The sequence below is a fragment of the Micropterus salmoides genome, unplaced genomic scaffold, assembly GCF_014851395.1.
Source record: "Micropterus salmoides isolate LMB-PRFRI ecotype aquatic unplaced genomic scaffold, ASM1485139v1 Ms_hic_scaffold_15, whole genome shotgun sequence".
Classification (NCBI taxonomy): Eukaryota; Metazoa; Chordata; class Actinopteri; order Centrarchiformes; family Centrarchidae; genus Micropterus; species Micropterus salmoides.
Window position 1 is genome coordinate 7,068,096 of NW_024040596.1, and position 27,615 is coordinate 7,095,710.

At 42.1% G+C, this 27,615-nt stretch overlaps 1 protein-coding gene across 1 annotated transcript in view; it reads left to right on the top strand.

The window, feature by feature from the left end:
• Positions 1-1,183: 1,183 nt before the first annotated feature.
• The window catches only part of fn1a (fibronectin 1a), a 31,856-nt gene continuing 5,424 nt past the window's right edge, over positions 1,184-27,615 (top strand). The window contains 42 exon segments of the mRNA XM_038720154.1: positions 1,184-1,468; positions 1,471-1,485; positions 2,430-2,555; positions 2,675-2,812; positions 3,134-3,265; positions 3,462-3,599; positions 4,206-4,364; positions 5,190-5,387; positions 5,610-5,792; positions 6,720-6,896; positions 11,125-11,280; positions 11,633-11,761; positions 12,090-12,230; positions 15,471-15,592; positions 15,732-15,900; positions 16,250-16,435; positions 16,649-16,777; positions 17,000-17,089; positions 17,209-17,403; positions 18,675-18,848; positions 18,851-18,952; positions 19,158-19,421; positions 19,624-19,718; positions 20,098-20,266; positions 20,436-20,522; positions 20,879-21,070; positions 21,679-21,951; positions 22,614-22,728; positions 22,842-22,918; positions 23,009-23,098; positions 23,273-23,539; positions 23,634-23,750; positions 24,010-24,174; positions 24,293-24,448; positions 24,561-24,674; positions 24,820-25,089; positions 25,306-25,517; positions 25,943-26,030; positions 26,189-26,374; positions 26,545-26,634; positions 26,794-26,985; positions 27,104-27,193. Coding sequence (XP_038576082.1) covers positions 1,363-1,468; positions 1,471-1,485; positions 2,430-2,555; positions 2,675-2,812; positions 3,134-3,265; positions 3,462-3,599; positions 4,206-4,364; positions 5,190-5,387; positions 5,610-5,792; positions 6,720-6,896; positions 11,125-11,280; positions 11,633-11,761; positions 12,090-12,230; positions 15,471-15,592; positions 15,732-15,900; positions 16,250-16,435; positions 16,649-16,777; positions 17,000-17,089; positions 17,209-17,403; positions 18,675-18,848; positions 18,851-18,952; positions 19,158-19,421; positions 19,624-19,718; positions 20,098-20,266; positions 20,436-20,522; positions 20,879-21,070; positions 21,679-21,951; positions 22,614-22,728; positions 22,842-22,918; positions 23,009-23,098; positions 23,273-23,539; positions 23,634-23,750; positions 24,010-24,174; positions 24,293-24,448; positions 24,561-24,674; positions 24,820-25,089; positions 25,306-25,517; positions 25,943-26,030; positions 26,189-26,374; positions 26,545-26,634; positions 26,794-26,985; positions 27,104-27,193 — 6,274 coding nt within the window. The 5' untranslated portion in view covers positions 1,184-1,362.

The window sequence follows — 27,615 nt, forward strand, 5'->3', positions numbered from 1 at the left end:
CCCTTTTCACCACGGCTTGATTGACCAACTGACTGATCATTAATCGTAAAGTGTTAGTGCTGTAATAGTTGAGCTCATGACATTGCAGAGGAAATAATGACACCCAGTGTCTGTACAACTGAGGAGGCACTCTCTCTCTCCTGACTTGCACTTTACAGAAGTAAGCTAGTATCAAAGAGGAATCATTTCAATAAAACCCGTGGACATATTAACACTTCCCAGACATTGAAACTTTGGGCTACGGGATATTTTCCAGACATTGACGCAATTGACCTAATCTCTGTAGATTACCACCCGGACTGTGTAAAACTATAGAACAATATACTGCACAGCCTCAAAGTCCTGTAGCAAGCTGGTACTACTTAAACAACATGAACAAGCGATAAGTCACATGATGACAATATCACTTAGGAATGGCTTGGACGGTTTGGAATGGTATGAATGTTTGAAAATGGCTTCCCTGATAGTGAACAAAACAATTAAATTAAAATAATACACTGTCTTTCACATCTAGTGAGGGGGGTGGTGAAGTGCGGTCTTACAGCTGGAAACAGAGAAGCATATGCAGCATCTGCCCCGTTGAAAGGATAAAACATGGACCACATATGGCTCTACATGTCCTGTCACCTGGGGCTCTTCAGACATGACTCGGATAGATGGTGACAAAGGCAAGTGTAAAATTATAGGAGGTTTGAGTAGTTTACTGATTTTTCTTTTCTCCCTGGATGACATTTAGAGAGAGCAGAGGAGAGTGGGCTGTGGCTCAACAGGGTCCCAAACCCCAAACTGTTGCAGTAAGTGGTGGAGCTGGGCCAGGGCACTACATCATTTTTAACCAGGTGGGGTAATAAAAATCAACGAATGGGGCATTGACTCATGATTTCACAAATACTTCTTTATTTTTCAATAATGTTTGTTTATTTCAGATTGCATGGATACAACCATTTTGGAAACATTGCATTTTTGAGTTAATCTTTCTGTTTTAGCCTACCTCATGGTTAGAAATAGTAAGAAGAAGAGTTTATGACCTGGAATTTGCATAGCCTAAAGCTCTTTGTTTCTAAAAAGTTTGTCTGCCTCACTTGTACGTGCTGCGTGCGTGGGTAGTCGGTCTCTTTGTTGGACCTCCCTCCTCCGGCTGAATCTAAGCCATGCCCAGATAAATCACTCCCACAGACTGGTTAACCTGCACACTGGGGCCGCAGACTGGAGAGGAGCGGACTGAACGCCAGGTTGAAGCGCGGCATGCGATTAAGAGTTGCACTGGAACCGACTTCTCTCCGTCCCTGGTGAATCTAAACTTTACACAAGAAGCACCTGTACCCATATTCTGCAATAACCGGGCGGCTCGCATTAAACAGTATGTCCGGCAGCACCGTAGCCAGGGTGCTGGTTGCGCTCTGTATCGGGAGCGCGGTGAACTGTTTGCCTCAAGGGACGCGCAGGACCCGGCGACAAGGGCATCACGTCCCTCAGTCTCTCAGGGTAAGTTTCTTGTCCCAAGTTATTAGTCACAAATGTCTTATAGTAAGAAATGGTTCCCTACCCTGGCTCAGGGGGCCACAAGGGCTCAATTAGAGGACCTCAGAGAATTTGAAGGAGAATATTTTCCACGATCATCTTTTCAGATCGTGTCTCCGTAGTCTCTCGGGTGTAATGTGAATCAATTTAAAAGCGTCTTTGCTATTGGCATCTCCATGGTATATGATAAAAAGCCACAGAAATTTTAATCGGCATCTCTGATCTTGGAGTCACTAGATTAACCTCAACCTCGAAAACGTCTCTGATCTCCTCAACTTCATGAGTGTATGGAGGAGCAGAATGACAGCTTCTGAGGGGAAAAAAGAGAAATAGAACCACTTGGCTTAAATTTTAAATTTGGGGGGAAAAGAGAGGCATGTGAAGTCATGAGATGTGAACAAAGAACATGCCTGGTGGGTGAGAGAGAGAGAGAGAGAGAGAGAGAGGATATTATTCTCAACTTGGTGCAACTGATTTATTACTCAGCCCTGGGGACCTTTTTGATGTCAAGTTAACATATCCAGGGTCACTCTTGCAAACATGGTGGGTGAAGACTTGTCCCACAATAGAATGTTTATTCCAATATAGGGTTTGCTTATTTTGGTATAAAAAAGCTTTAGTTCTTTAACCCATAATACTGGCTGTTAGAAGTTATGGTAAGGGCTAAACCATTTTCCAGTGGCTGCATTTGTCTTTCCACAAAAAGGACTTGGTAAGCAGGTACAGTGTATACTGGGTCTGTTTGGATGGAGTGTGTTTTTTTTTTTTCCCCTCTCAAATTTTCCCTATACTGAATGTGATTTGGTGTGGGGGCAAAGGGAGGGGTGCTGCTTTTTATTTGATCTCCTGCTGGCTGATTCTAGCTTTCTAAGTCTCATCAGTTGTATTTTTTTCTGTCCTCCTGTCAGATGGTTGTCAAGAGAATGGCGTTTTCTATCGCATTAATGAACAGTGGGAGCGGCGGTATAGGGACAGCACTCTGGTCTGTACCTGCCATGGAGTTGCTGGTATCAAGTGTAAAAGCAAACCTGAAGGTTAGTTTGTTTTCTTTTCCATAAAGCACATCTTTTGCATCATTTGCCACATAAGACAATCTTTATTTCTCTCTCCCTTTAATAAAACACAAATCTTTTACATCATTTTCTCCTGATAGAAGAGGAAAGGTGCTATGACAAGACCAACCAGCGGTCCTACACTGTGGGAGAAACCTATGAGACACACAAGGACGGCATGATCTGGGACTGTACCTGTATCGGGTCTGGGAGGGGCAAGATCAGCTGCACCATTGCCAGTAAGTGATTTTGTGCATATTTCTAGCTCCACGAGGAGTTGCCATGCTGCCATTAACTGTTCTTACCCCAGACCACACATCCTAGCTCATGTGTTTCCGTGTACAGCCTGGTTTCCCAGACTGCAGCCAGTAAACTGGCTAATCTCCATATTCTCCACAGCTGATTAGCAACCGGTGCCGTGCAGCTGTTAGCGGTTAGCTGAGAGGGAGTAGTATCTTGAGTTTGTGTGTCTTTTTTTGTTTCCCCTTGCTTTCTTTTTCTGCAATCACATGCATATTAATCTCTCTCTAAAATCATCCCTCTTCTTTGAATCTCCCCAGATCGCTGTCATGAAGGTGGGGCTTCATATAAGATAGGTGACACCTGGAGGAGACCCCATGAAACTGGAGGCTACTTGTTGGAGTGTGTCTGTCTGGGCAACGGCAAGGGAGAGTGGACCTGCAAACCTGTCTGTGAGTCATTGACACAGCCACTGATAAACAGATGACTGTATTTACCGTGATGGTTTTGTTTGTTTGCTTGACAGAAAATTTTGAATGAATTTTTTTTACAGTCACTTAATGAATTCATTTGTACACGATGTTTGAATAGTAGGGGAAAGAAACTTTTAAATTGATGAAGTAGTTCATGAGTGTCTGTTACCTACAGCTGAGCGTTGCTATGACAACACGGCGGGCGCATCCTACGTTGTTGGGGAGACATGGGAGAAGCCGTACCAGGGATGGATGGTGCTGGACTGTACATGTCTGGGAGAGGGAAGTGGACGCATCACATGCACCTCCAGAAGTAAGAAACCCTTTATTTCTTCCTCTGTATTGTGCTGTCACCTCCCCATTTTTCAATATTTCCCCCATTAATCTAAACTGTACTTAATCTGTATGAGAAAGAGCAGCATTACTTTGGACCAGTTTTAAAAAAAATCTATGTATTGTGCAAGCAATGCCACACAGACATACAAGAACTAAAAGCAAAGTGCTGCTTGCGATTTGTCGGAGGACTTTTGTCATGCTGTGGAGGAAATGTTTACCAGTTGTGTTCCCAATTAGAACCGTTACTTACATCCTCAATGATGCTGACTGATGAAACAGATGTAACAGATGAAAATTAATGTTGTTCCCTGTTGGCCTGTTGTCACGCCTTCAGGGTGGCCTTGGACATTTTTGTGGTGGAGGTCATCAATAAATTGTTATCATGCATGTGTCCAACAAGTTATCAACAGAGTCACAAAGCACAAACATGGTAACAGCTGGTGGCCAGGTGGAATCATTCCCCAGAGAATCACTGCAGACCTTTAATCATGCACATTACCATAAAGGTTTTTACAGGGCCACATTGCTGTCTCGCAGTTTTCATCTATTCCTAATGAATTCCTCTCATTCCCTTCTGCCCTAGATCGCTGTAACGACCAGGATACTCTGACTTCCTACCGTATTGGAGATGCGTGGACCAAGACAGACGCCCAGGGCTACCAACTCCAGTGTCTGTGCACTGGGAACGGCCGAGGGGAGTGGAAGTGTGAGCGACATGCTTCTCTTCACACCACTGGCCTAGGTGAGGAATGATAATATCCCTATCCCTTTTTTCCCTCCCTCCTGCTCTCTGTGTGGAGATAAGAATGTATACCAGAGACAGATGCTGAGAGGAGGGAGAGATAAGAAGTGCCAAGTGTCCTGAGTGCTGAAGTGAGAAAGACGTGTCTTATAACTTGTGATCATGACCTCATGAGAAACGAGGGACGGGGAGCAGGGAAATGAAGAAGGAGAAATGAAAAAAGGGGAATTTAGTGGGAGCAATGTGCTTGAAGTGGTTTGAAGTGATTATTGGGTGTGAGACAGAAACATAATTGTCGGGACACAGCGATGGTAAAGAAATAAAAATGGAAAGCTTATTTTTTTTGTAAATGGGACATAATCATTGATGACCCGGTGCAGTCTTCCCAGAACACAAACCCAGAATAATGCACATGTAAATATCTGCGACGATGTTCTTTCTCTGCAAATAGTTGTATTATTTTTCTCTCTTCTTTTTAATATTCACTATAACTTGCAATATATATTCCAATTGTATGTTTGTCTATGTGTACCAACCTTACCATCAAAGCAAATTCCTTGTATGTGTAAAACACTCCTTGGCAATAAAGCTTATAAAGCTCCTTCTGATTCTACATGTTGTTTAAGCTAATATCATGCATAGAGCCGGGCTCCAGTGACAGTTGCTTGTTCAAAGATGTTAGTTCTTGTGTTTTAATTAAAAGGAACCCTCTGTGCTGTTTTAGCTACAACATCACTTCATAAGTAATTTTTAGTTTGGGCATGTTTTTATGTGGCTCTTGGATGTTATTGCTGCCCCTGACCTGAATCCAACGTTACATTTCAGGCACTGGCTCTCGTGTGATCACTAACATCCAGCCTGTGGTCTACCAGCCTGCCAATGTGCCTGAGCTTCCCCAGGAGGGACCCTGTCGGACAGATGCAGGACTGACGTATTTCATCGGCCAGCGCTGGATTAAGAACCAGGGAACCAAGCAGATGATCTGTACTTGTCTTGGCAATGGAGTTAGCTGTGAACAGTGGGGTAAGAGCTGCTCTTTGTCTTTATGAATTCACGGAATCCCAGTGCAGAGTTATTACATGAAAAATCTCCTACAAAAGTGGCCATAATTTATATTATTTTATAAGTTCATATCTGCAGCTGTAGGCTGAGGAGCAATGAACAACATGTGAAAGCAGGTGTTGAGGTGATGAACTGTGTATGTTGTTGTGTTTACTGTATTTGTGTGTTCTTGTCTTCACATAGACGGACCAGCTCCAGTATATGGTGGCAACTCTGGAGGTCAGCCCTGTGTGTTCCCCTTTGTCTACAAGGGGAAGACCTACCACTCTTGTACCTCTGATGGACGCAGTGATGGACAGCTCTGGTGCTCTACCTCTTCTGACTTTGAGACCGATGAGAAATATTCTTTCTGCACAGAGAAGAATGGTGAGCATGTGTTTTAATGTTTTAAAGGCGGGAATTGAAGGAATGTTAAAAGTAAAATTGGTAGTTGACAATGGCTGAACAATTGTTTAGATAATTTAACCTTGACTTGGAAGAGTTCCAGAAAATGAGCTCTGATTAGCTGTAACTAATTAATGTTACTTCTGTGAAGCTCTTGGCTGTTGTCTGGTTAATATGCTCTCTACATACTGGTGTCCAGACCAAGAGTGATGAGACTTTCGCTAGAAAAACAATCTCGCTAATCTCCTCGTGTTGTTTTCAAATACAAAATGCTAAATCTAGCATGGGGGGAAAAGGCAGCTACCTTACTAAAGCTGGTAGTGTTGGTGGTGTGTGAATAACAACAGTGGACACTAGGTGAATCTCCCATTTAAATGTTTAAACACTTGTCATAACTGTTTTATGGGAACGCCTTAAAGGCTCTGAATTGGCAATGACACAATGGAAATGACATATGACATTGGTGTGAGAGACCCGCGTTTGATTCCCACTGTGACTCACCCACCATTGTGTCCCTGAGCAAGACACTTAACCCATTGTTGCTCGAGAAGTGTGACATGTGAACCTCTGACATTTATAGCAATTGTAAGTTGAATAAAAGCGTCAACTAAATGAATAAATGTAATGAATTGAGGCCTGGTATTTTGCGGTCTGTGAGAAAATTTTTGTTATGTTGTCTGAAGAATAACTTGATTCTTTTTTGGGAAATTACTCAGCAATGTATGTAATAGACTAATGTAATATTTATGTGAGCCAAATTAGGTAATAAAAACTAGCTAAATTTTCTGACTAGTCTGACTGACTACTAGCATGTATGTTTACCATTAAACATGAATTGCAATGGGGTTTGGATAATGATAACTCATAGTGATACCAATTTATAAGGTTATTGTGTTCTTCTTTTAACAGTAATGGTGGCAACACGAGGCGGTAATTCTAACGGTGCTCTGTGCCAGTTCCCCTTCCTCTATAATGGCCGAAACTACACTGACTGTACTGCGGAGGGACGTAGAGATGGCATGAAGTGGTGTGGCACCACAACCGACTATGATACAGAACAGCGCTTTGGGTTCTGTCCCATGGCTGGTAAGTGTGTGTGTGTGTGTGTGTGTGTAAGTGTGATGGAGAGAGAGAGAGAGAAGGAACTATTCATTTTTTTTAAAGGTTAAAAATGCCAACTAAATGTGGCTAGATGGCCAAAATAAAGGGGAAAAATGTTTTAAATGTATTTGCATTACTGTGGACAGCCTGGGAACTGGCAGGCTGAGAATCAGCTCAGCAAATTGCTAGCCATGGGGGTCATCAACGTGATTAGCACGGTTAATTGCAGTGTCCCTCCCAGTCTTAAGTAAAATGTATCTCCACCCATTCTGAATCAAAGAGTTAACATGGCCTTTGTATTAAGCACATTCTTTGATGAAAAGATTGGTAACCTTATGTAAACTTTAATTTACATAAATGCTATTATCAGAGTGATGTTAAAAAGGAGTCAGGGCTAATGGCCCAGACAAAATCTAATTTACAATTCTCAGCTTTTATTTATAGCAGAGCCAAATTCGCATTGAGGCCACTGCTGCCTTAGGAAATGTGGTGTTGCGTTGTATAGGTGTCAATTAGGTCTCCATGGGTAACAAAAGAGGCTGAAGCCAGTGAAACACCAGGGGGTCATTGACACTGCACTAACGTCTGTGAAGGAGTAATGCAGTGGTAATGATGATACCAACATGCCGTTAAACAAAGAGTACAAACTGTGAAGATCTAGGGGACTTTTTTGTATCACAGCTAATTTGTTCTGATGTCTAAATCAGCAGAATAGTCTAATTTATAAACCGCATAATTATGGCGGGTGGTAGAGTTTGTAGTAGATGCCAAAGTCAGTTTATACAAACACAGCTGAGTTGTCAAAACAAATATTAGTCTACTGTGAATGTCTTGAAAGGGGGATCCAAGCTAACCAATGCATTTTAAACTTAATTGCAGTGGAACACTGAGGTTTATCCCTGGCACTGCTTGAATTTAGTGTGTATATGATCTGCAGTCAGATGTAAAACAATATCCACAAATTGGAAGCAAAGGTTGCTCTAAGTTAACCAAAAAATCCTTCTTACTACTGTCTACATCAAAGTAGAAATTGGTCGACTTCAAAGTATGCAGATAGAAGATGGAATGGGTGGTTTGGCAGCAGACTGTATAATGTGGATGGTACAAAGTGAAAACATCTACAGGACTTATCTGAGATAAAGTTGTCTTTGAATTCTAAGAAAAGTAGAGCACTGGATTTATTTTACCTCATAAGAACTTATCTTTTGTATTTTGTGGCAAGACAGATCCTTTAGGAAGTTCAAATATTTGAAACTTGTTTAACTCTGAAGTCAGTCTGCTGCCTGCAGATGTTTAGAGTTGACACATGCACATGTAGACATCCAGATTTTTATGATGGTACACGGCAAATAATGGGTTCATGGATTGTACAAACCTTTACGATTTTATTTTTATTTTAAAGCTATATTTTTCTTCAGAATTCCATTTATATTCCTACTTAACGCCTGGGACCCACCTTTTGGGACGACACCCTGTAGTTACAAACACCCCGTCAAGATGTTAAGAGGGAATAAACAGTTTTCTAGCCCTTTAGCCATCGACGGAGCAGGTTGTCTGTGTTTAAACTCAGCCCAGCAGTCAAAGCAGCATGGGGTCTTTGATATGGACATTAATGACTTCACAGGGATTGTCAAAACAAACACGGTACTTGAGATGTTAATCGCGGCGTTTAAAGAACAGTAATAGTCTGGAGCCCCTTCTCCTCCACCTGTGGCGGTCCTCTGGAAAGATTGCTGGATAGGATAATCTGGTGTCTGCCGTGTGTTCTTGGGATGGTAGGTTAACTGTCTCCAGCTGTGAGCCTACATCAAGGGTGCACCTCCATTATGCAAACTAGCCCATTTACATTATTAGATCTCCTGTTTTCTTTCTACATCAACAACACTCAAAAATATGACCATAATTACTTGTATATCTTATTGTATTTTCTCTCAGTTAGAGTCTCCTAACGTACTATTGGGTAGTATCTGTCTGGAGGAAATTGTCGCTCCCTTCATGTCCAAACGGCCGTGCAGTAATTAAAGAGAAAATTTAATATAAAATAGAAATCACATACTGGGCTGTGATGCTGTAACACATGAACATTGCAGTTAATTTAATTATTTCAGAGAAAGCCTGGGTTTTATTTAGATGAGGCTTTGAGAAATATTAGCTTGAATTGCATTCACTTCATGCACCTTTTTCAACAATGATTTTAGACCAAAAATGCATCATCATGTGTGACGCACAGTATGAGATTTTTTTTTAATGATTACTAAACAATAAAAAATCATAGAGATACATGAAGTTTACTAGCCCTTGTTGTGATCATTAAAATGCCTAAATTAGGTTGAGCCCCAGGCCTGGCCACTGCATATCTCAAACCACCACCCAGAGGCTTGAATATTCTAGACCATGTCCTAAAAATCTCCAGCCCCTGTATTTCTGCCCCCGGCCTTGGTGCGCAGCCAACCGTATGGTCTGGCTGCGGTCCAGATTCTGCCTGGCACAGATCAGTATGGGCTGGGCTTCAAGATTCAATTCAAGAAAGCAGATCTGCTCCTTTATCTCCAACACAACCTACTTACTCTTTGTGGGGAGTTAAACAGATACAGTATGTACAGTGACCCGAGAGGTCTGGAAGGTTCATAATATAGCAGAAGATCAGAAATGTATATTGGGCCTAAATCATTTAGTGCCTAGTATTATAGACCTCAGAACTGGAGTGATGTGATCCAGCGTTCTAATTCAGCTGCAGCTGTCTGATGGATTGTTTTTTTTTTAGAGAGACCTATAAAGACGCTGTTATAGTTTTGAAAATTAATGCAAGGACAAGCTTTCTAGGTCCAGCTGAGACATAAGTCTTTTAATCCTTTATATATTATCCGGTGATAGTTGGCTGACTTTTTAATTGTCTTAATATATGGGATAATATATATTATTATAGGTTCAGGAGGTAGAGCGGGTTGCCTGTTAATCGGAAGGTCGGCTGTTCAATCCAAGGCTCCTCCAGGCTGCATGTTGAAGTGTCCTTGGCCAAGATACTGAACCCCAAATTGCCCCTGTTGGCTGTTCCACCAGTGTATGAATGTGTGTGAATGTTAGTTTCTGTTTGAGCACTTAGGCTCAGTGTATGAATGTGAGTGAATGGTGAATGCAGAAGTAGTGTAAAAGCGCTTTGAGTGGTCGAAAAGACTAGAAAGGAGCTATACAAATATGGAGCATTTTAACTTAATGTGGCTGATGAAATTCAGGTCCATGACTACACCAAAATGTCTGGCTCCAAAAAATAACTACTTCAGTTTTATCTTTGTTAAATTGAAGAAAATTCTGGCACATTGATTTATTCAATGCAGTAACTCCGCACTTTTATTGGATTATAGTCCCCTGGTGATATTGCACACTGCAGAATGACTAGACATGATAAAAAAAGCCGGGCACCATTCGAATGTTTATTTAGAATTTGAATGTCAACGTTTGGAACTAAGCTTTGAAACTTAAAACTATTCGGTACAGCTCCAAAACCTCAGTTCAACATTCAAATGCCTTTTATTTTATGTTATTTTTTTTAAACTAGGCATGCAGTGAGGATACATACACTCATAGAGAGAAGTTGCAGAAGCACTTTCCCTTTCTCTCTCTTTCACTCACTCACTCACTCACTCACTCACTCACTCACTCACTCACACATACACAGAGGCAGGTCTCTGCCTGTCCTACCCACCTTCACACACTTTCTATCTTTCCTGATGGAAACTACTCCCTCTTTTTAATAACTGGAGAACACATGGTGAACACACACAGTCCTTCATACACATAAGGACACAAGCCAGCTGTTTCTGGTTTTTAATCCATGAAGCTCTTCTTTACTATGGACACAGGTGTCCTGTGGTGGTGGTATCCTCTACAGCCTTGTGTAGTAATTGTAGGGTAGAAGCAGTGATCTCCAAGGGGGATCATTCATTATGGTGTGTTTGTTTTTATCTTGACGCTAGTATGCACCGCTTGTGTTACTAACAATTAATGTGTATGATGTGTTCATATCGTGCGTGTTTGGATGCATGCCTGTGGATGTGTAGTGTAGTTTGTGTTTTCAACTCAAGTTGTGTGTGAGTTTGTTCCAGTTTTCCCCCAAAATCCAACCCTTTCTTGAAAACCTATCTAGCATTTCAGAAGCATTAAACTGACATATTGGTATGCGCTTTTGTAACCTGCTTTGTCCTTTGTGTTCTAGCCCATGAAGAAGTGTGTACGACCACTGAAGGGGTGATGTACCGTGTGGGAGACCAGTGGGACAAACGGCACGATGTTCTGGGTCACATGATGCGATGTACCTGTGTTGGCAATGGCAGAGGAGAATGGAGTTGTGTCGCTTACTCCCAGCTTAAAGGTGTGTGTGTGTGTGTGTGTGTGTGTGTGTGTGGCCTGGGGAGACAGAAGGTTAGATAGACAAAACACTACCACGACAGCAACCCTCAATCTCCTTTTCTTCCCCTGTCTGGGGTAATAATGTGGGAATAATATTAGAATTCTCTGAGTGAAGAGGTGAAAGGTGACATGTCATGTAATCACTCACCTGCCAAAAGGTTAAAAGTGAGCTTGCACCCCTGCACTTTATGGGGCTTCGGTTCTGCAACACATGCGCACACAATAGTTCAGAAGAGCAGGTGTGCAAAAGCTGTGGGGTACTCATTCATGTCTTTTTATATCTATATGTGTGTGCTTGTGTGTGTCTACTGCAGACCAGTGTATCGTGGATGGTCTGACCTATGAGGTGAACCAAACCTTCACCAAACAACACGAAGAAGGCTACTCGATGAACTGCACTTGCTTTGGACAGGGGCGTGGACGCTGGAAGTGTGATGCCATAGGTGAGTTTACCAAGATACAGGTTCACATCTTACAGCCTGCGCAATTTTATCGGTGTTCATATTCATTCAAAACCATTGTCTTAGCTAAATAGAAGGTTCATGAAAGGAAAGAGACTAATCCCTACATGATTGCTTATTGGTCTGATTATTCTATACTTATGTGGTTGTGTCACTCCCACTCTATATAGATACGAAGCCTTTCCTGAACCCACTATTTTTGTTTGTTGAAAATGGTGATCATTCACGACAACAGCCTATGTGTCGGCTCCAAAACTCTTGGTTGGTGGTCCCTGTTTCATGACTTGGTTTTATGTGACTCTGCCCTCAGACCAGTGCCAGGAGCCGGAGACGAGAGCCTTCTATCAGATTGGAGAGTCTTGGGATAAAGTCATCCATGGAATCATGTACAAGTGCTATTGCTATGGCAACGGCCTTGGCGAGCTCAGCTGCGAGCCCCAGCAGTATCCTGGTAAGATGTTAAATATACATTACGGTTGGGTGATGTAATGCTACTGTATATACTGTTAGACAGATCTGAGATTTTGCCATGCTATTTATACAGGGTATATCAGGCTATGCTGCAAGTCAGTCGAGACTTCTTTATTTTTTTTGTATTGATTTTTAAAGGATTTTTGTATCAATGTGTTGAAAGAGCTTGAGTTGACGGGTATTCAGTCTTTATTTGTATTTAATTTGCTGGATTAGCCAAAAACATTCCAGTCTGATTATTTTTTTCCATGAAAAGCTTGTCCAGAAAATCACAATATATATTGACATCCGGTGTAGTACAAGATAATGCATGGACAAAATGTTCACAGGAGCAGAATGTTTGTTTAAGGCACCTTGAAAATGAGGCCCTTTACTTTGATGTGAAACAGACAGAAAATGGGAGGTGTGTGTGATTTCCTCTTTTACAGATACACCCCCCACTGTGAGCCTTTGTTCTTGCTAGCATGTGGTACATCCCCTGTTCTGTTGCCACAGCTGTGCAAAACACCACAGTATGTGTGTATACCCCCCCCCCCCCCCCCCCCCCACACACACACACACACCCCTTAAAAGCCCGTCAATGTTGTGGAACTTAGCAATCACTTTACATTTTACGTCATGTCTTAGATTTTAAGCCCTTAGTCAGGATCATTTAGAACAAAGTCATGCTTCATCACACAACATTATTTTGCCACGATGGTTAAATTACCTCTGTTCCCAAGAATACATTCCTGTCATAGGTCCGTGTCCATTCACAAACTTGCTGTTGTTGCTGTTGTTAGCATTCTGCTCCCTTTATCATTACAACTGACTATGCTATGGTGCTGTGCCGTATGCAATTGGTTCAACTTTTCATGTACTTTTCTTCCTGGACTTTTCCTTTGGCTGTGGTTGAATACAACCCCTGTTAAGTTGTAAACAATTCCTGTTTCTCTGTAGCTTTTTGGTTATATAGTGTTCTTGTATGGTATCACTGAATAAAACAACACGTAGTGTTGTTCGCATTCCTTTCCCATCCATCGTCAACCGCTTATCCTGCGTACAGGGTCGCGGGGGGGCTGGAGCCAATCCCAGCTGACATCAGGCGAAAGGCACGGTACACCCTGGACAGGTCGCCAGTCCATCGCAGGCACTCCTTTCCCATTTCCCCTAAATCTTGGTTAAAAAATGTAGTAATAATAGTGATGCACATGCACGGTATGATGGGTGTCTGCGGTATATATTTTGAGAAACAAAACATTTTTACATTTCCCACAGCATGCATAAATATGTCAATATGGCTCCAAGTGAGGCTGTGAAGCTATGCTAGTGGGAACAGCAGTTTGACGAGTCTTGCGTAAAGGAACATTTGAACTGTTACTTGTTTGCTCTGTGTGTGAAGCAGGTTGACGGGAGATACAAAATGTAGGGCACTATTCTGCCGTAAGTGGCTATAATAGCAACCAGCTGTGAACTTGCTCCGTGTGTGTGTGTGTGTGTGTGTGTGTGTGTGTGCGTGCCTAGACATACCCAAAATACTGCATGCAAAGATTTAAGGGCTGCAAGAGGCAAATCCAGACTCCAAATCAGTTGGCTTTCTGGGTAAAACACCATAAAAGGTAAAAATGGAAAACCCAAGTGAAGGATCGTTTAAAGTTTTTCACAAGTCTCAGATGTAGCCCTATAGTGATAAAATCTTCTCAAAAATTGTTTTCTTTTGTGCCGTCTGTGTTTGTATCTCTTTGTCTAGGGTGCAATTTAATCTTTTGGGGCATTTCTTATTGTTAGGACAGCATTACTTCCCTTTACTGTGGTCCTTATCACCACTTTGCTGGGCATCTGTCTGTCTCAAGAATGAATGTTGTGTCTATGTGTGCAAAGTAAAGGGGGATGCGTGCAATGCTGGGAGACTGTGTGCGTGTGTGTACATGCATTACATCCACTGCAAGTGTGCATCCGTTTTCATACGCGTCCCACATCTGATTCTATGCAACCCTTACCCTCGCTAGTGGCCTGTGGGTCTGTAATAGGCCGTAATTGGTCCCAGATTGTTTTTGAGGTTTGTGTATCTGCTAGCAACTTCTGGTTAACCGAGCCACTTGCTCAGAAACTTTGATTACAGGTCTGCTATTTGGAAAAGTGGTTAAAAAACCTCAGATCTTTATAGAAGCTACCAGTTTCTATCAGCACAGCTTATGTGAGGGGTCTGCTCACCACATGACTTCTGTTTACATTAAACATGACTTGATACCCTTGTTTCATTTCCTAAACCAGTAAAGGTGTACTGCAATTTTGAGATCCTGCTGATGTCATTTTTCTTCTTTAGTATCTACTAACCTGCTAAGCCTTTTTATATTCAACTTGCCTGTTGCGTGCATTTTCTGGTAAATTGATACGCTTTAGCTTAGACCGCCACTTTTTGCAATATAGTTTATCTCTTGTTGTGTTAGATGTAGTAATGACACAACACACACATGCCTGAGCTCCTGTTTGCTACAAAACTCACCACCGCAAGGATTTCCAAGGAATCGTGTGTGTGTGTAGACGTGGAACAGCTGTTACATGATGTTTGGCAAGACTCGAGGAGTTCAGTTGAGCATCAAAGCCCACATTTCTAGGACTTGAAAAGGTTGTCCAGCACAATAAATCCCATGATTCTCTGTTATGACCTTTGCTGTATTGCTTTCATGAGGGGTTTTCACACACTTCTTCATTACTTCAAAGCTTTTTTGTTGTTTCAGCATACCTTTCTTTTGCAAATTATCTAGTGCTGCAGCAAAATTAGTCTTTCCAAGAGAACAAGTAAGGTTCGAAAACATGATGAGATTGAGAAGGTTAAAGAGTAGAGAAAGGAGAGTAACAGTTTTCTCCCCTCCAGCTGTTGAAATCTAGGCTGGAATCTCACAAGGACGTGCTAGTTTTTCCTCACTCTGTCCTGTGTTCTGTTCAGGAAAATGCTGCTCCACCCTCCCTGATAATCAGTTGCTGTTATGTAAAACTGCAAGTTTTTGAAATTCCTCAAATTGTGGAAGAGCCAGAATCTCACCATGTTGGATTTAGTGTCTGCTTGTCAAAGTTGAGATATAATTACGATATTTGATATTTACAACTTTGAAAATGCCCCCCTAACTGTTAAATATGTGCATAATGTCTCATTATGATGATTAGACAGTGAAACTCCCGGTCTGGTCTTTTCTGTATAACTGCTTACATCTCTGTCTTTATTCTTTTTCTCTCTCAGGTGGTCATCGTCCTGTCCAGGTGGTCATATCAGAATCTGGAAACCAACCCAACTCCCACCCTATTCAGTGGAATGCCCCACAGTCTGCTCACATCACCCAGTACATCCTGAAATGGAAAGTGGTGAGTTTTCTTACTGAGCATCACAGTTAACAAAGAAACAATCCCTCTTCTTCCTCATCTCTCCACTGGACCTGATGTTGACGCTGTCTCTATTGACATATGTAACATTTCCTGCATTTCCTTTTATCACATTTTTCAGAAAAACACTTCAAGCCCATGGAGAGAGGTCATAATCCCCGGCCACCTTAACACCTACACCATCTCTGGGCTGAAGCCGGGCATCACCTACGAGGGTCAGCTAATCAGCGTGTTGCGGTTTGGACGCAGAGAGATCACACGCTTTGACTTCACCACTAATGATGGATCATGTGAGTTGAGGGAGCTGGCAGATCTCAGTGTTGGTTTAGTTGCCGCATCACTGTTTAACCAATGGTATCGACCAGTTGTCCAGTTAATTTGGCTACTTTTTCCACGCATGCCGGTTTAGGCGAGAGATGTTATTAAAGACAGGGGTATGGGAATGTGCATGCACTTCATGAAATCACAATATTTTGTGCTGTTTTTCTACTAAGTTTGGTTCCTTAAATTTTATTTTATTGAATTAGGAAGTATTCACTGAGATTTTTTCCACAGTGTCCTGTTCAGTGTTCTGTTCTCAGAGGCAGCATGTAGCCAGCTCATATTTTCCATCTCTGTCTGTCTCTGTTTATCCTATAGTGGCACCATCACAAGGCGAGACCACCCCAGTTCCGCCTATGGTCGACATCTCAGAGTCGGTGACTGAAATTACCTCCAGCAGCTTTGTCATCTCCTGGGTTTCCGCCTCAGACACAGTTTCTGGTTTCAGAGTAGAGTATGAGCTCAGTGAGCAGGGACAGGCAACTGGACAACCCATGGTGCTAGGTAAGTGCAGATATGCACTTGTGCAAACATGAATGCATATACATACAAAAATAGCTATGGCAAAACTATTATGCATTGAAATTTGGCCTGATTTCAAAATAATGGATATTTTACTAAGACAATACTGTCACAGAAGAAAAGGTATTTATTTAGCTGCGTTAAAATATTTAGATGAATGAAAACTAAGGTGTTAATACAACATTTTCCCCACAGACCTGCCCCGTACAACTACCTCAGTGAACATTAATGAGCTTCTACCTGGGAGGAAGTACACTGTTAATGTCTATGAGGTTACAGATAGTGGAGATGACAACCTAATTTTTACTACTTCACAAACCACTGGTTAGTACACTCTTTCTCCATCATTTTATATTCCCATCTCTCTTCTCTGATATTCTTTCCCATTCTCATCAGAGGCACAACACTTGCACAAAAATGTTTTTCTGAATCCCAGACTTACTAGCGGCAAATGAATAAATGCCAGGGACTGCAAATCAAGTGATCCAGGATAAAAGCAGTGGTTATAATTTTCCTTCTCATAATTTCACCTCATTTGTTCCATAGCACCTGATGCTCCTAGTGATCATGAAGTGGAGGATGTGGGAGAAACTTCCATTGTGATCAGTTGGGAAAAACCACTGGCTCCAATCACTGGTATGCTATGACAATGTTGTCAGTCACAGCCCAAATCTGTCACTGTTCTGTTCCTGCCTATACTCACTCGTGACGGTTAGCTACAAACAATGAACTGTATGGTCTCTTCCTCTGCGCAGGCTATCGTGTCGTCTACACACCGTCAATAGAAGGTGAAAGCACGGAGCTGACTCTCCCTGACACAGCAACATCTGTGACTCTGAGTGACCTTCGACCCGGGAACTTGTACAACATTAGTATCTACGCTGTGGAGGACAGCCTGGAGAGTGAGCCTATCTTTATACAGGTCAACACCGCTGGAGATCCTCTACCAGGTAAAAGATGTAGAGATTATTAAGCTATGGTAAATCCTGTTTCTTTTTCTGTTTAGCACCACGAGTTGATGTGCAGTGACCAAATATTTGGTGGTTGTGATCCTTAAATATCATTTGATCCTTGCTCTGCTGGATGTTCATATGAATTTGAGTTAATACTCTTGTTATAAGAGCACCCTCCAGAATCAACCTGCAAGTCATCCTGTGGCCTATTCAGCGATTTATTTAGATGTTTCCAATTCTGACTAGTAGAAATGACGAGCTCTCCAATGGAAAATTAAGTCATTGAGTTCACAGCTGTTGCACTCTGCTCAACTGGGGTTATGTAAAACGTCTGTCTGCCAGGTTGAACATGCTGTTGGGCCAGTCGAGCAGATGCTGGAAAAGTGTATAATAAATATATTTGACCAAGCTGAGAGTGTCTGCTGCCATCTCCTCTCGCTCTCCATCTTGTTCTCTTATTTAATCTCTTGCCTTCACAAGGCAAAGAGGTCTTCTGGTTTATGTTTGTTTCATCATCCAAAATATGAAGCAGTGTGATGGATTGGCTCCTTGTTTGCAGGAATTCTGTAGACATGGTTGCACACTTAATGTCATTATGTATGTATAAGCCAATGTGTGTTTGGATGATATGCAACATAAAAGCAAAACATCATAGTTAGTTAAATAACAGCCATGGGGTCATGGAATTATTTTAAGCTGTATTTGACCTTCCCTTGTTTAGCAGATAATATTTAGAATGTGACCTGATGTGTTTTCCACTTTATTTTCTGTTTTAAGTTAGTAATCAATTTATTTCTTACATAGTAAAGGACTTAAAATGTGACTTATATCCTTGCGCGAGACATAGTCCTTACAGGATCCAAACGACATGCCTTATGTAAGCTTACATTTTGGATTGCTGCGATGGGTTGTTATGGGTCCTTCCGCCATAAATAACATGTTTCTCCATGCATTCACCCACTTCATTTCTAACAGCTGCATAAGACTCATTCAGTTATTCACTGAGAGGACAGTTGTCATTATAGTTGGGATTTAGCCATACTCAGCACTGATATAAATCTTCTCGGATGCATTTTTCCTTAAGCTGGAGAAAGGGAACGACATTAATGCTGATGCATTATGGGTACACACATGCACTTGATGAGCAACATTCTTTGGAATGAACGGGATGCCATTTGTTTTTATTCATTAAAATAAATGTAACCAAATGTCAGCCAAGTTCTCTCACAATGCTTAATGCTATGTTGTTGTTTTTTTCCTGTCCACAGATGAAGTGGCTTCTCCTACAGACTTGCAGTTCTTCCAGGTGTCAGATAAAAAAATCGTTCTGACCTGGACTAGCCCAGCCAGTGAAGTCTCAGGTTACCGGGTCACCGCCATCCCAGTTGATGAGTCTGGTACTCCACAGAGGGAGATGACTCTGCCTGTCAGTCAAAACTCCTACATGAAGTGTCACAGCTACAGCCTGGAACACTGTACCGCTTCAGTATCTATACCATTCACAATGGGCAGGAAAGTTTACCGCTTATTGGGGAGCAAACTACAAGTGAGTATGACAAATGGCCTCATGCCTACAAGGAAATCACTACACACACAAAAATGCAAATTGATTTTGAAACCACACTGAAATGAATTGACACTAGCTTCTCGGTGGAAGGTTGGAATGCTGTGCAGAAACATTTGGTGTGCTTTGGAAAATAATCTATTGTCTATCTGTGTCTAACAGTGTTTATTGACATATCTCTTTTTAGAGCCTGATGCTCCCACAGATATCCATTTCGCCAATGTGACAGAGGACAGTGCTGTGATGTTGTGGTATGCCCCCCGTGCCAAAATCTCTGGCTACCGTCTCCTCCTCTCCGTTGAGGGCTCCAACCCTAAGCAGCTGCGCTTGCCTGCCCGCCTTACTCAGTACACCCTCCTCAACCTGAAGCCCGATACAGAGTACACTGCTACGCTACATGCAGAGAAAGAGACAACACTGAGTGAAGGAGAGACAGCTGTATTTACTACTAGTAAGTGTCTGGTACATATAAAAATGAGTACTGACACAGTGACAAGGGAAGTTACGTTTGGGGGGAAAGATACTGTAGGCGCAATCTTCTGATTATGCATGCACTTTTGTAAATGAACACACTGGGGGATGCATACATCGTCTTGCATGCCATTACACAAAAGCTGATCAGAAAAGCACTTTTACTCTCTGTGTGTTTGTAGGCCCGGCAATGGGCAACGCTCCTCATTTCAGCACGGATGTGACGGACACGTCCATTATAATCTCCTGGACTCCAGTTCCCCACATTGGATACAAGGTACACTCACTTCTAATACATACATACGTAACAAGTGTTTTTATAGCCTGCTACCCACATATCCATAAATCTGACCATGTTTCCCATTCTGTCCTTTAAAATTGATAGCATGATTGTCTTTACATGCAAATTATTTCCTTCTGTATGCTGTGGAAAACACAATCCAGTTGTTCTTCTGGTGCAGTGTAGGGCCCACTTGGGGTTAGATAACATGGGAGCTACAGACCTCAGGGATAAACCTGATTAGTCAGAATATATCACACCAGAGATGAGAATGTTCTGCTGGCTTTCATGTTCATGGGAAGACACTGACATCTGACCTTTACCTCCTGTACCCCCAGTCCATATCCCTCTTTCTAACTGAGTATTTATCTTTCAGTTGACAGTACGTCCCAGTCAGGGCGGAGAAGCTCCCAGAGACGTGACCTCTGACTCGGGAAGTATTTACGTTTCTGGTCTAACTCCGGGAGTGGAGTACACCTACAGCATCCAGCCAGTCATAAACGGCCATGAGCAGGGAACCCCAATCACACACCGTGTTGTCACACGTAAGAATAAACTAATAAATACTGACTGTGTCACCTTTTAGTCTTGTCTTTTCCTTTTCCTTTTAATGTCTAGTGTTTTCTTTGTTCTTCCAATGCCTCCTCTCTATCTGTCTTTTACTCTTATTCCTTTCCTCCTCCTCTGACTCCTCTTTTTCTTCTTCGTCTCCAGCTCTGTCTCCTCCCACTGATCTCAACCTGGAGTCTAACCCAGGCACAGGAGACCTAACAGTTCAATGGAATGGGGCTAATACACCAGGTACCCACACACATCTGTATACCCAGATAAAAAGACACTGAATACATTACAAATAATCATTGAATTGGGTTAAAAGTATCACTCAATTATGTATCCTTTTGATGAAATTGGTCAGAGATTTATCTCCTTTTGTTCACATGTATCCATCTGTCAGTGAGCTACAGTCTCTTCTCTCTCTTTACTAGGACATTTTCAAAATGCATTGAATTGCCATGTGAAAATATCATTCTGTTTAGGCATCTTATCTCAGCAACCTATTATTGCTCGCTGATACATTCTTAACTGGTTTCTTACTCTGATTACCCACCCCATGTAATCCTTCTTCCCTTTTCCTTCTCCAACTCTCTCCCTGCAAGACATCACTGGCTACAGAGTGACATGCACTCCCACCAATGGCCAGCAAGGAAACAGTGTGGAGGAGTTTGTGGAAGCAGGGCAGAACTCCTGCATCCTGGAGAACCTCAGTCCAGGAGTGGAGTACAACATCAGTGTTGTTACTGTCAAGGATGATATGGAGAGCGTTCCTATATCAACTACCATTACACCAGGTGAGTGAGAGGCAAGCTCATAATCATGTGGTTTTATTGGGGTTTTTGAGACCATGAGGTATGTATGTTCAACACGAGTCTGGCCTGATTTTTTATGATCATTTTGTTAGGGTTGTGTAGACAGGTAAGAGCAAACTTTCATTTACAGAAGCCCCAATTTTAAATTAACATATTATGTTGAAAGTTACTAAAATAAATGACACATTTGCTTTCAACATATAACAGATACTAGCTCTTCTCTGTAAGGATCACAGCTCTAATTTAGCCGTGGGACTAACACTAATGCTACCATTGCCTGTGTATATATTAATAGATTTCAATGGAGACACTTCATTGAATAACAGTTGAACCTCACTAGATGGTAATATATACTAGTAAAGGCAGCCTTGCTTTAGCTGTTCCATTGGTGTGATATGTTGAATATCTCGCCCGACTGGAAGAAAACAATTTTTGTTGCTTGTCTTGACCACTGCTCCTGTCTTTTTGTCTGTCGGTTTCCTCTTTCTGACCCTCGTGTCTATCCCCTTCCCTTTCCTTCCACCTTTGCCCCTCGTTTGTTTGGTGCTTCTGTTGTCTTCTCTCTTTTTTTCCTCTCTCCACCTACCCAGACATCCCACAGCTGACGGACCTCAGCTTCAGGGATGTGAGCGACACCAGTATCAGCCTCCGCTGGTCGCCGCTCAACGCCACAGCCATCACTGGTTACAGGATCACTGTGGTGGCAGCCGGCGAGAGTGTGCCCATCTTTGAAGACATGGTTATGCCAACGACTGGTCAATATACTGTCTACGGGCTGGAACCTGGTATCGATTATGAGATTAGTGTGATCACTGTGACGGAGAATGGCGAGAGCGAGCCCACCACAGTCACTCAGCAGACCTGTAAGATCCATGTTCCCACGCAACCAAAAATATTTCCTTTACTACAAATATCATTAACAGTACATACATTTTTTTATTGAAAGAGCAATTCAGTTATAAATAATGATACAAAACCGTCAAAAGTATCTTTTTATATAGATAGATGGTGTGATTTGTGTTGCCTGCGAGGGAGTTTCAAATCACTGTGTCTGCTGAGATTATATAACGTAATAAGGTTCTTAATAACCCTAAGACATAGCTCTTCAAAGCAAACCTTTTAAGTTGTTGATGTAATTGCACTGCATGCTGTTTGTCAGTTTAATAATCCTCTGTGTGTGTGTGTGTGTGTGTGTGCGTGTGGACCATCTGGTTTTAGTTCAGGGGCTTTTACCATACTGAGACTCATTTTGCCCCCCAATGCAAACACTGCTTGTTCTCACTTTTAAGATGTCGTAAACCTTCAGACATGGCTTTACACTGACACACACACACACATATAAAACACAGATTGTTCCCTTTAAAAGATGGCAGCAGGAATACTTTTCTCTTTTAGTCATTTCATTGTTTAGTTGTTTCCCTTTTTTCACATCTATTTGCCTCCTCACTCTTTCTTATATTATTACAGAACTACTGTGACCTTTTTGAATACGTTTTTAAGTCAATCTGCTCTCTCTTTTCAATAGCTGTACCAGCCCCGACGGATTTGGGCTTCAGCAAGGTCGGGCCAGACACTATGGAAATCACCTGGCTCTCTCCCCGGGTCCCCAACACTGCTGATATCAACAACTTCCTCATTAGGTACAAGAAGAAACATACATTTTTTTTTCTTGAATACACACTGATTTTTGAATAACCACATGTTAAAACATAACAGAAAATGAGTCTGTGTTGTTGGTGTCTTTATTATTCAGGTATCACCCCATTGACGATGAAGATGACAGTACAGAAACCAGCGTAGGAAGCAGGATTAACAATGTGGTGCTAAGGAGTAAGTTACAGCGACAACAAAGAATACACAACAACACACAGACACACAAATGACTACAATTTGTATTTATGTCTTTTTCACCGTCCACAGACTTGCTGCCTAATACAGAATATCTGGTGAGCGTGGTGTGTGTTTATGAGCAGAGAGAGAGCTCGCCCCTCGTCGGCACCCAGAAAACAAGTGAGTCTTACCTCATCTAATTTAACAACAACAGTATATCAGTCCAGAAATACATAAAACAAATAAGCTTTGTTTTCAGGACACAGATTCTATACATTTTAGTATTCAGGTTTTAGATTTTTTTTTCTCCCTGACCTTCATGTATCCATTCATATTTCTCCCAACCTTCTTCAGCTCTGGATTCACCAGTTGGCCTGCGTTTCTCTGAGGTCTTCACCAACTCCTTCACCATCCACTGGCTCGCTCCACAGAGCAAAATCACTGGATACCGTATCCGTTACCAGATGGTCAGCGGCGGGAGGGCCAAGGATGAGAGGCTGCCCCCCTCCAGGAACCACTTCACCCTGACCGGCCTCACACCAGACACAGAGTACTTGGTCAACATATTTGCAGTGAGCGGGACACAAGAGAGCCTGCCGCTCAGTGGGAAACAGAAGACAAGTATGAAATCCTGATTTAATACCTGATTTCTTCTACTTATTGATGTTATCATCATCATGTTGTTTATTTATTTGGCTTTTTACTCTGTCTCCAGTCTCTGACGCTCCCACAGACCTGGAAGTGCTAGACTCCTCCCCCACCAGCATCACTGTCCGCTGGGACGCACCACCTGTCACCGTGCGGTACTACAGGATCACTCATGGAGAGTCCGGTGAGCTAGTAATAATGGCTTAAGATACTGATTTGATTTAATCAGAATTGGGGATTTTTTAACCAAGAAACTTTGATTTGTGTAAATGTTGCATTTGGAAATTGCTAAAAGAGAAAAAACAAAACAAAAAAGTGATGACCAGTCAGCTCTTTCCATTTTCCAGAGAATATTCCGCTCACTGTATCTGTTCATCAGTCTCTTGATTATTCAAGCATTGGTTCCTCTAACATTTATCACATTGTCTTTAATCATAAACCAGGAGGTCACAGTAATCCTAAGGAGTTCACAGTGCCTGGCTCTCAGTCCACTGCCACAATCAATAACCTGAAGCCTGGTACTGAATACACTGTCACTGTCTACGCTGTGACTGGTAGAGGAGACAGCCCTGCATCCAGCACACCAATCTATGTCACACACATGACAGGTACACAAACACACACACACACTGCCAGCGGCAAAACACAGTCACCAGTTTTTAGTGACTGCCCCTCTGTTTCCACTCATAGCTTTCTCCTCTTCATCTCTCTGTCTTCTTCTCCTAGGCGTCGACTCTCCCTCTGAAATGGAGGTCATGGAAGTGAATGACAAGAGTGTCACAGTGAGGTGGAGCCCTGCCCAAGGCCCAATCAAGGGATACAGGGTGACTGGGGTCCCCAGAAATGGACAGGGACCGTCTTTCACGGAGGTGGTGGCTCCAGGTATGTTGTTTGACCAAACTTTCAGTTACTAGCTATACACTTGTTCCTGGCTACTCAGTTTATTAAACTCTAATCTATGATGTTTTTGTATCGTTTTCCTTCTCTTCTCCAGACCAGACAGAGATTACTTTCTCAGGACTGATGCCCACAGTAGAGTATGTTTTGAGTGTTTACGCTCTTGGACAAGATGGAGAGAGCTCTCCATTGGTAGTGAATGCTTTAACAAGTAAGTGTTTACACTTTCTAGAGAGAGATTTGTGAAATATTGACCGGGAAACTTTTACAAATTGAAAAATAACCTCCTGAACCCTCCCCCTATTTCTCCAACCCCACTACCTTGCCACCCTTCTCTCTGCTCTCATCACCTTTAGATGTAGACCATCCCAAGGACCTGACCTTCTCAGACGTCGACTCCACCTCACTGAAAATCACCTGGGACAGTCCTGAGGGAATTGTTACATCTTACCGGGTCTTGTATTCAAGTCCAGAGGAGGGTGAGAGAGAGCTGCGCCCCGCTCCCAGAGCAGATGCTGAGTCCACTGTTATCTATGGTCTGCAACCTGGCACTGAGTACACTGTAAAGGTCATCGCTCTGCATGATGACACAGCCAGCACACCACTGGTTGGGACACAAGCCACAGGTATGGAAGGAAATTAGTTCTAGATGTTATATTTTGGATGTAAAGAATATGGTAGAGACAAGAAAAAGCGAAAGATAAAGTTCAAAAACAAAGCAGATTATGTATAAAGGTCTAAAATCCTTTATTCTGTACTTTACAGTTTTTGATGAGCGTCTTGCTCTTTCCATAATGTCGGTACTGTCTCCTTCTAACCCCCCTTTCATTTCCTCCCCCCAGCCATCTCATCCCCCACCAACCTCCAGTTCTCCCAGGTTACCCCTACCTCTTTCACAATGCGCTGGTCTATGCCGGGTCAGGAAAACCGACTAACTGGGTTAACAGGCCTCACAGGCTACCGTGTGGTGGTGAATCCGAAGGACAAGAGCGGCCCTACCAAGGAGATGAACTTGGCCCCAGACGCCACACAGGCACACATCTCTGGACTCATGGTGAGTGTGTGTGTTTGTGTTCTTTTTTAATGAATACGCTGACCTCTACATTAACAGCAATTTAGTTGTTAGTTGTTGTCATTTATGTTGCTAGAGTATGAAAATGGACTTGCAGAGATGTCCATCGCAGTGAATGCTGTCCCTTCTTGGATCTAAAGTAGCTTGCAACAATAGCAGAACTAAGACATTGTGCCGTGTTCACTGACAGATTATATAGTAATGATAAATTTTCTGAATAAGGAAGTTGATTTTTATATCTTATGTTGACCTACTGGAAAGTTCTGGCCTCAGCTTTAGCACACTGGACATACACACTGTGCACTTGCTTAGTGGGTACACATGCATAAACATGCACAAACAGACCTACTGATTGTAGCCACAACCGGTATAATGATATATAATCTCTTTTTCTCCATCTCACTCAGGTTGCAACTACCTATGAAGTCCATGTTTATGCCTTGAAAAACTCTCTAACCAGCAGGCCAGTCAAAGGAGAGGTCACCACTCTGGAGAGTGAGTTTCTAACTCATACATTTTGATAAATACTTGATACACGATAACGGAGAGATGGCATTCTTGTTACATTAACTTTGTTGCAGACAGTTCTTGTGCTGTACGGTTTTGTTCCTTCTCTCCCTTACTTTCTCTTTCTTTCCTCGTCAACCCTAAAGATATCAGCCCCCCTCGTCGTGTACGTATCTCTGATGTTAACGACTCTTCCATCACTCTGAGCTGGCGCTCCAAGACAGAAATCATCTCTGGCTTCCTGGTTGAGGCCACACCCACCTCCTCTTCTTCAGGCTACGTACCAATTCAAAAGACCATTGATGCTGACTCACGCTCATACACTATTACAGGTACACAAATATTGAATTTGCAAGCATTTAGATACACAAATATGTAGTGTAAACCCACAGTTATAAGAATAATGTAAAACTGTGTATAATATAATTCAATCACAACATCAGATTGTTAGTATTACTACACACCAGTCCCTCACTAATCTCTCTCTCTGTCTTCCCTTCAGGTCTGGAGCCAGGCACCAATTACAAGATCAGCATCTATACATTGAAAGGGAATGGACGCAGTGCACCTTTCACTCTGACCGCCACCACAGGTAACCATTAATCTTGCTCATCTTTAATGTGATGAAATATTTATTATAATAATTTATAACATTTTTACCCCCTTTAGTTGTTTACCAAACATGTTACTCAAAATAGCAAGTATTTAATGAGTTTTTTTGAGTACTTACTTGCTTGTCTGTCTCTTCCAGCCAAACCGGTGCTCATCCCACCCACCAATATCCGCTTCACCTCCCTGAACCCTGACAGCATCTCTTTCACCTGGGAGCCATCACGCAGTCCAGGGGTTACTGGGTATTATGTCACCTATGAGGAAGCCGGGGGTTTGCCTCATGAAGTTATCCCCAGACCCCACGCAAGCCAGATCTACACCATTATCAATGGTGAGTGTGGAGCAAGAGATTTACGGCAAACATACAAGTATAACATACATGCAAGTACATTGATAAAAAAATTTGGCAAATAATCTTAACTTTTTGTGTATTTGTTGTTTGGTCATAGGTCTGAAACCAGGGACTGAGTATGTCATTAAAATTGTGGCCCTGCAGGGTGCTTTGAGAAGCATACCTCTAGTAGGCAAAGCCAGAACACGTAAGTACAGCCATCATATGCTAGCATAAATAGCCTGTGCAAACTATGGATCTTGAATTTAGACTTTTTTTCTTTTGTCAAGGTGGAGATTGCTCTAATGTCACAATGTTAAGACATTGTGACAATGTCAAAAGGCAATTTCTGTTCTACCTTTTTCTGTCATTTTTGGAGAAACAAGGCATTAAACATTTGATAATACTGTATATCCTTATCATCCATTTGGCTTAAATGATCATATTCTGAAGGTATTACATACCACTGGTTGAAGAATAAAACTAGCTTCTCTTAAGTATTGCCACAAAAGTGTTATAATATAAAATAAAACATTATGGGCTCTTTTTATTCTACCCACTTTCAGGAATTGTGCCAAGAATTGCCCTAATTAGGTGAAATTACATCAGAAATTTAAGCCAACTGCTACA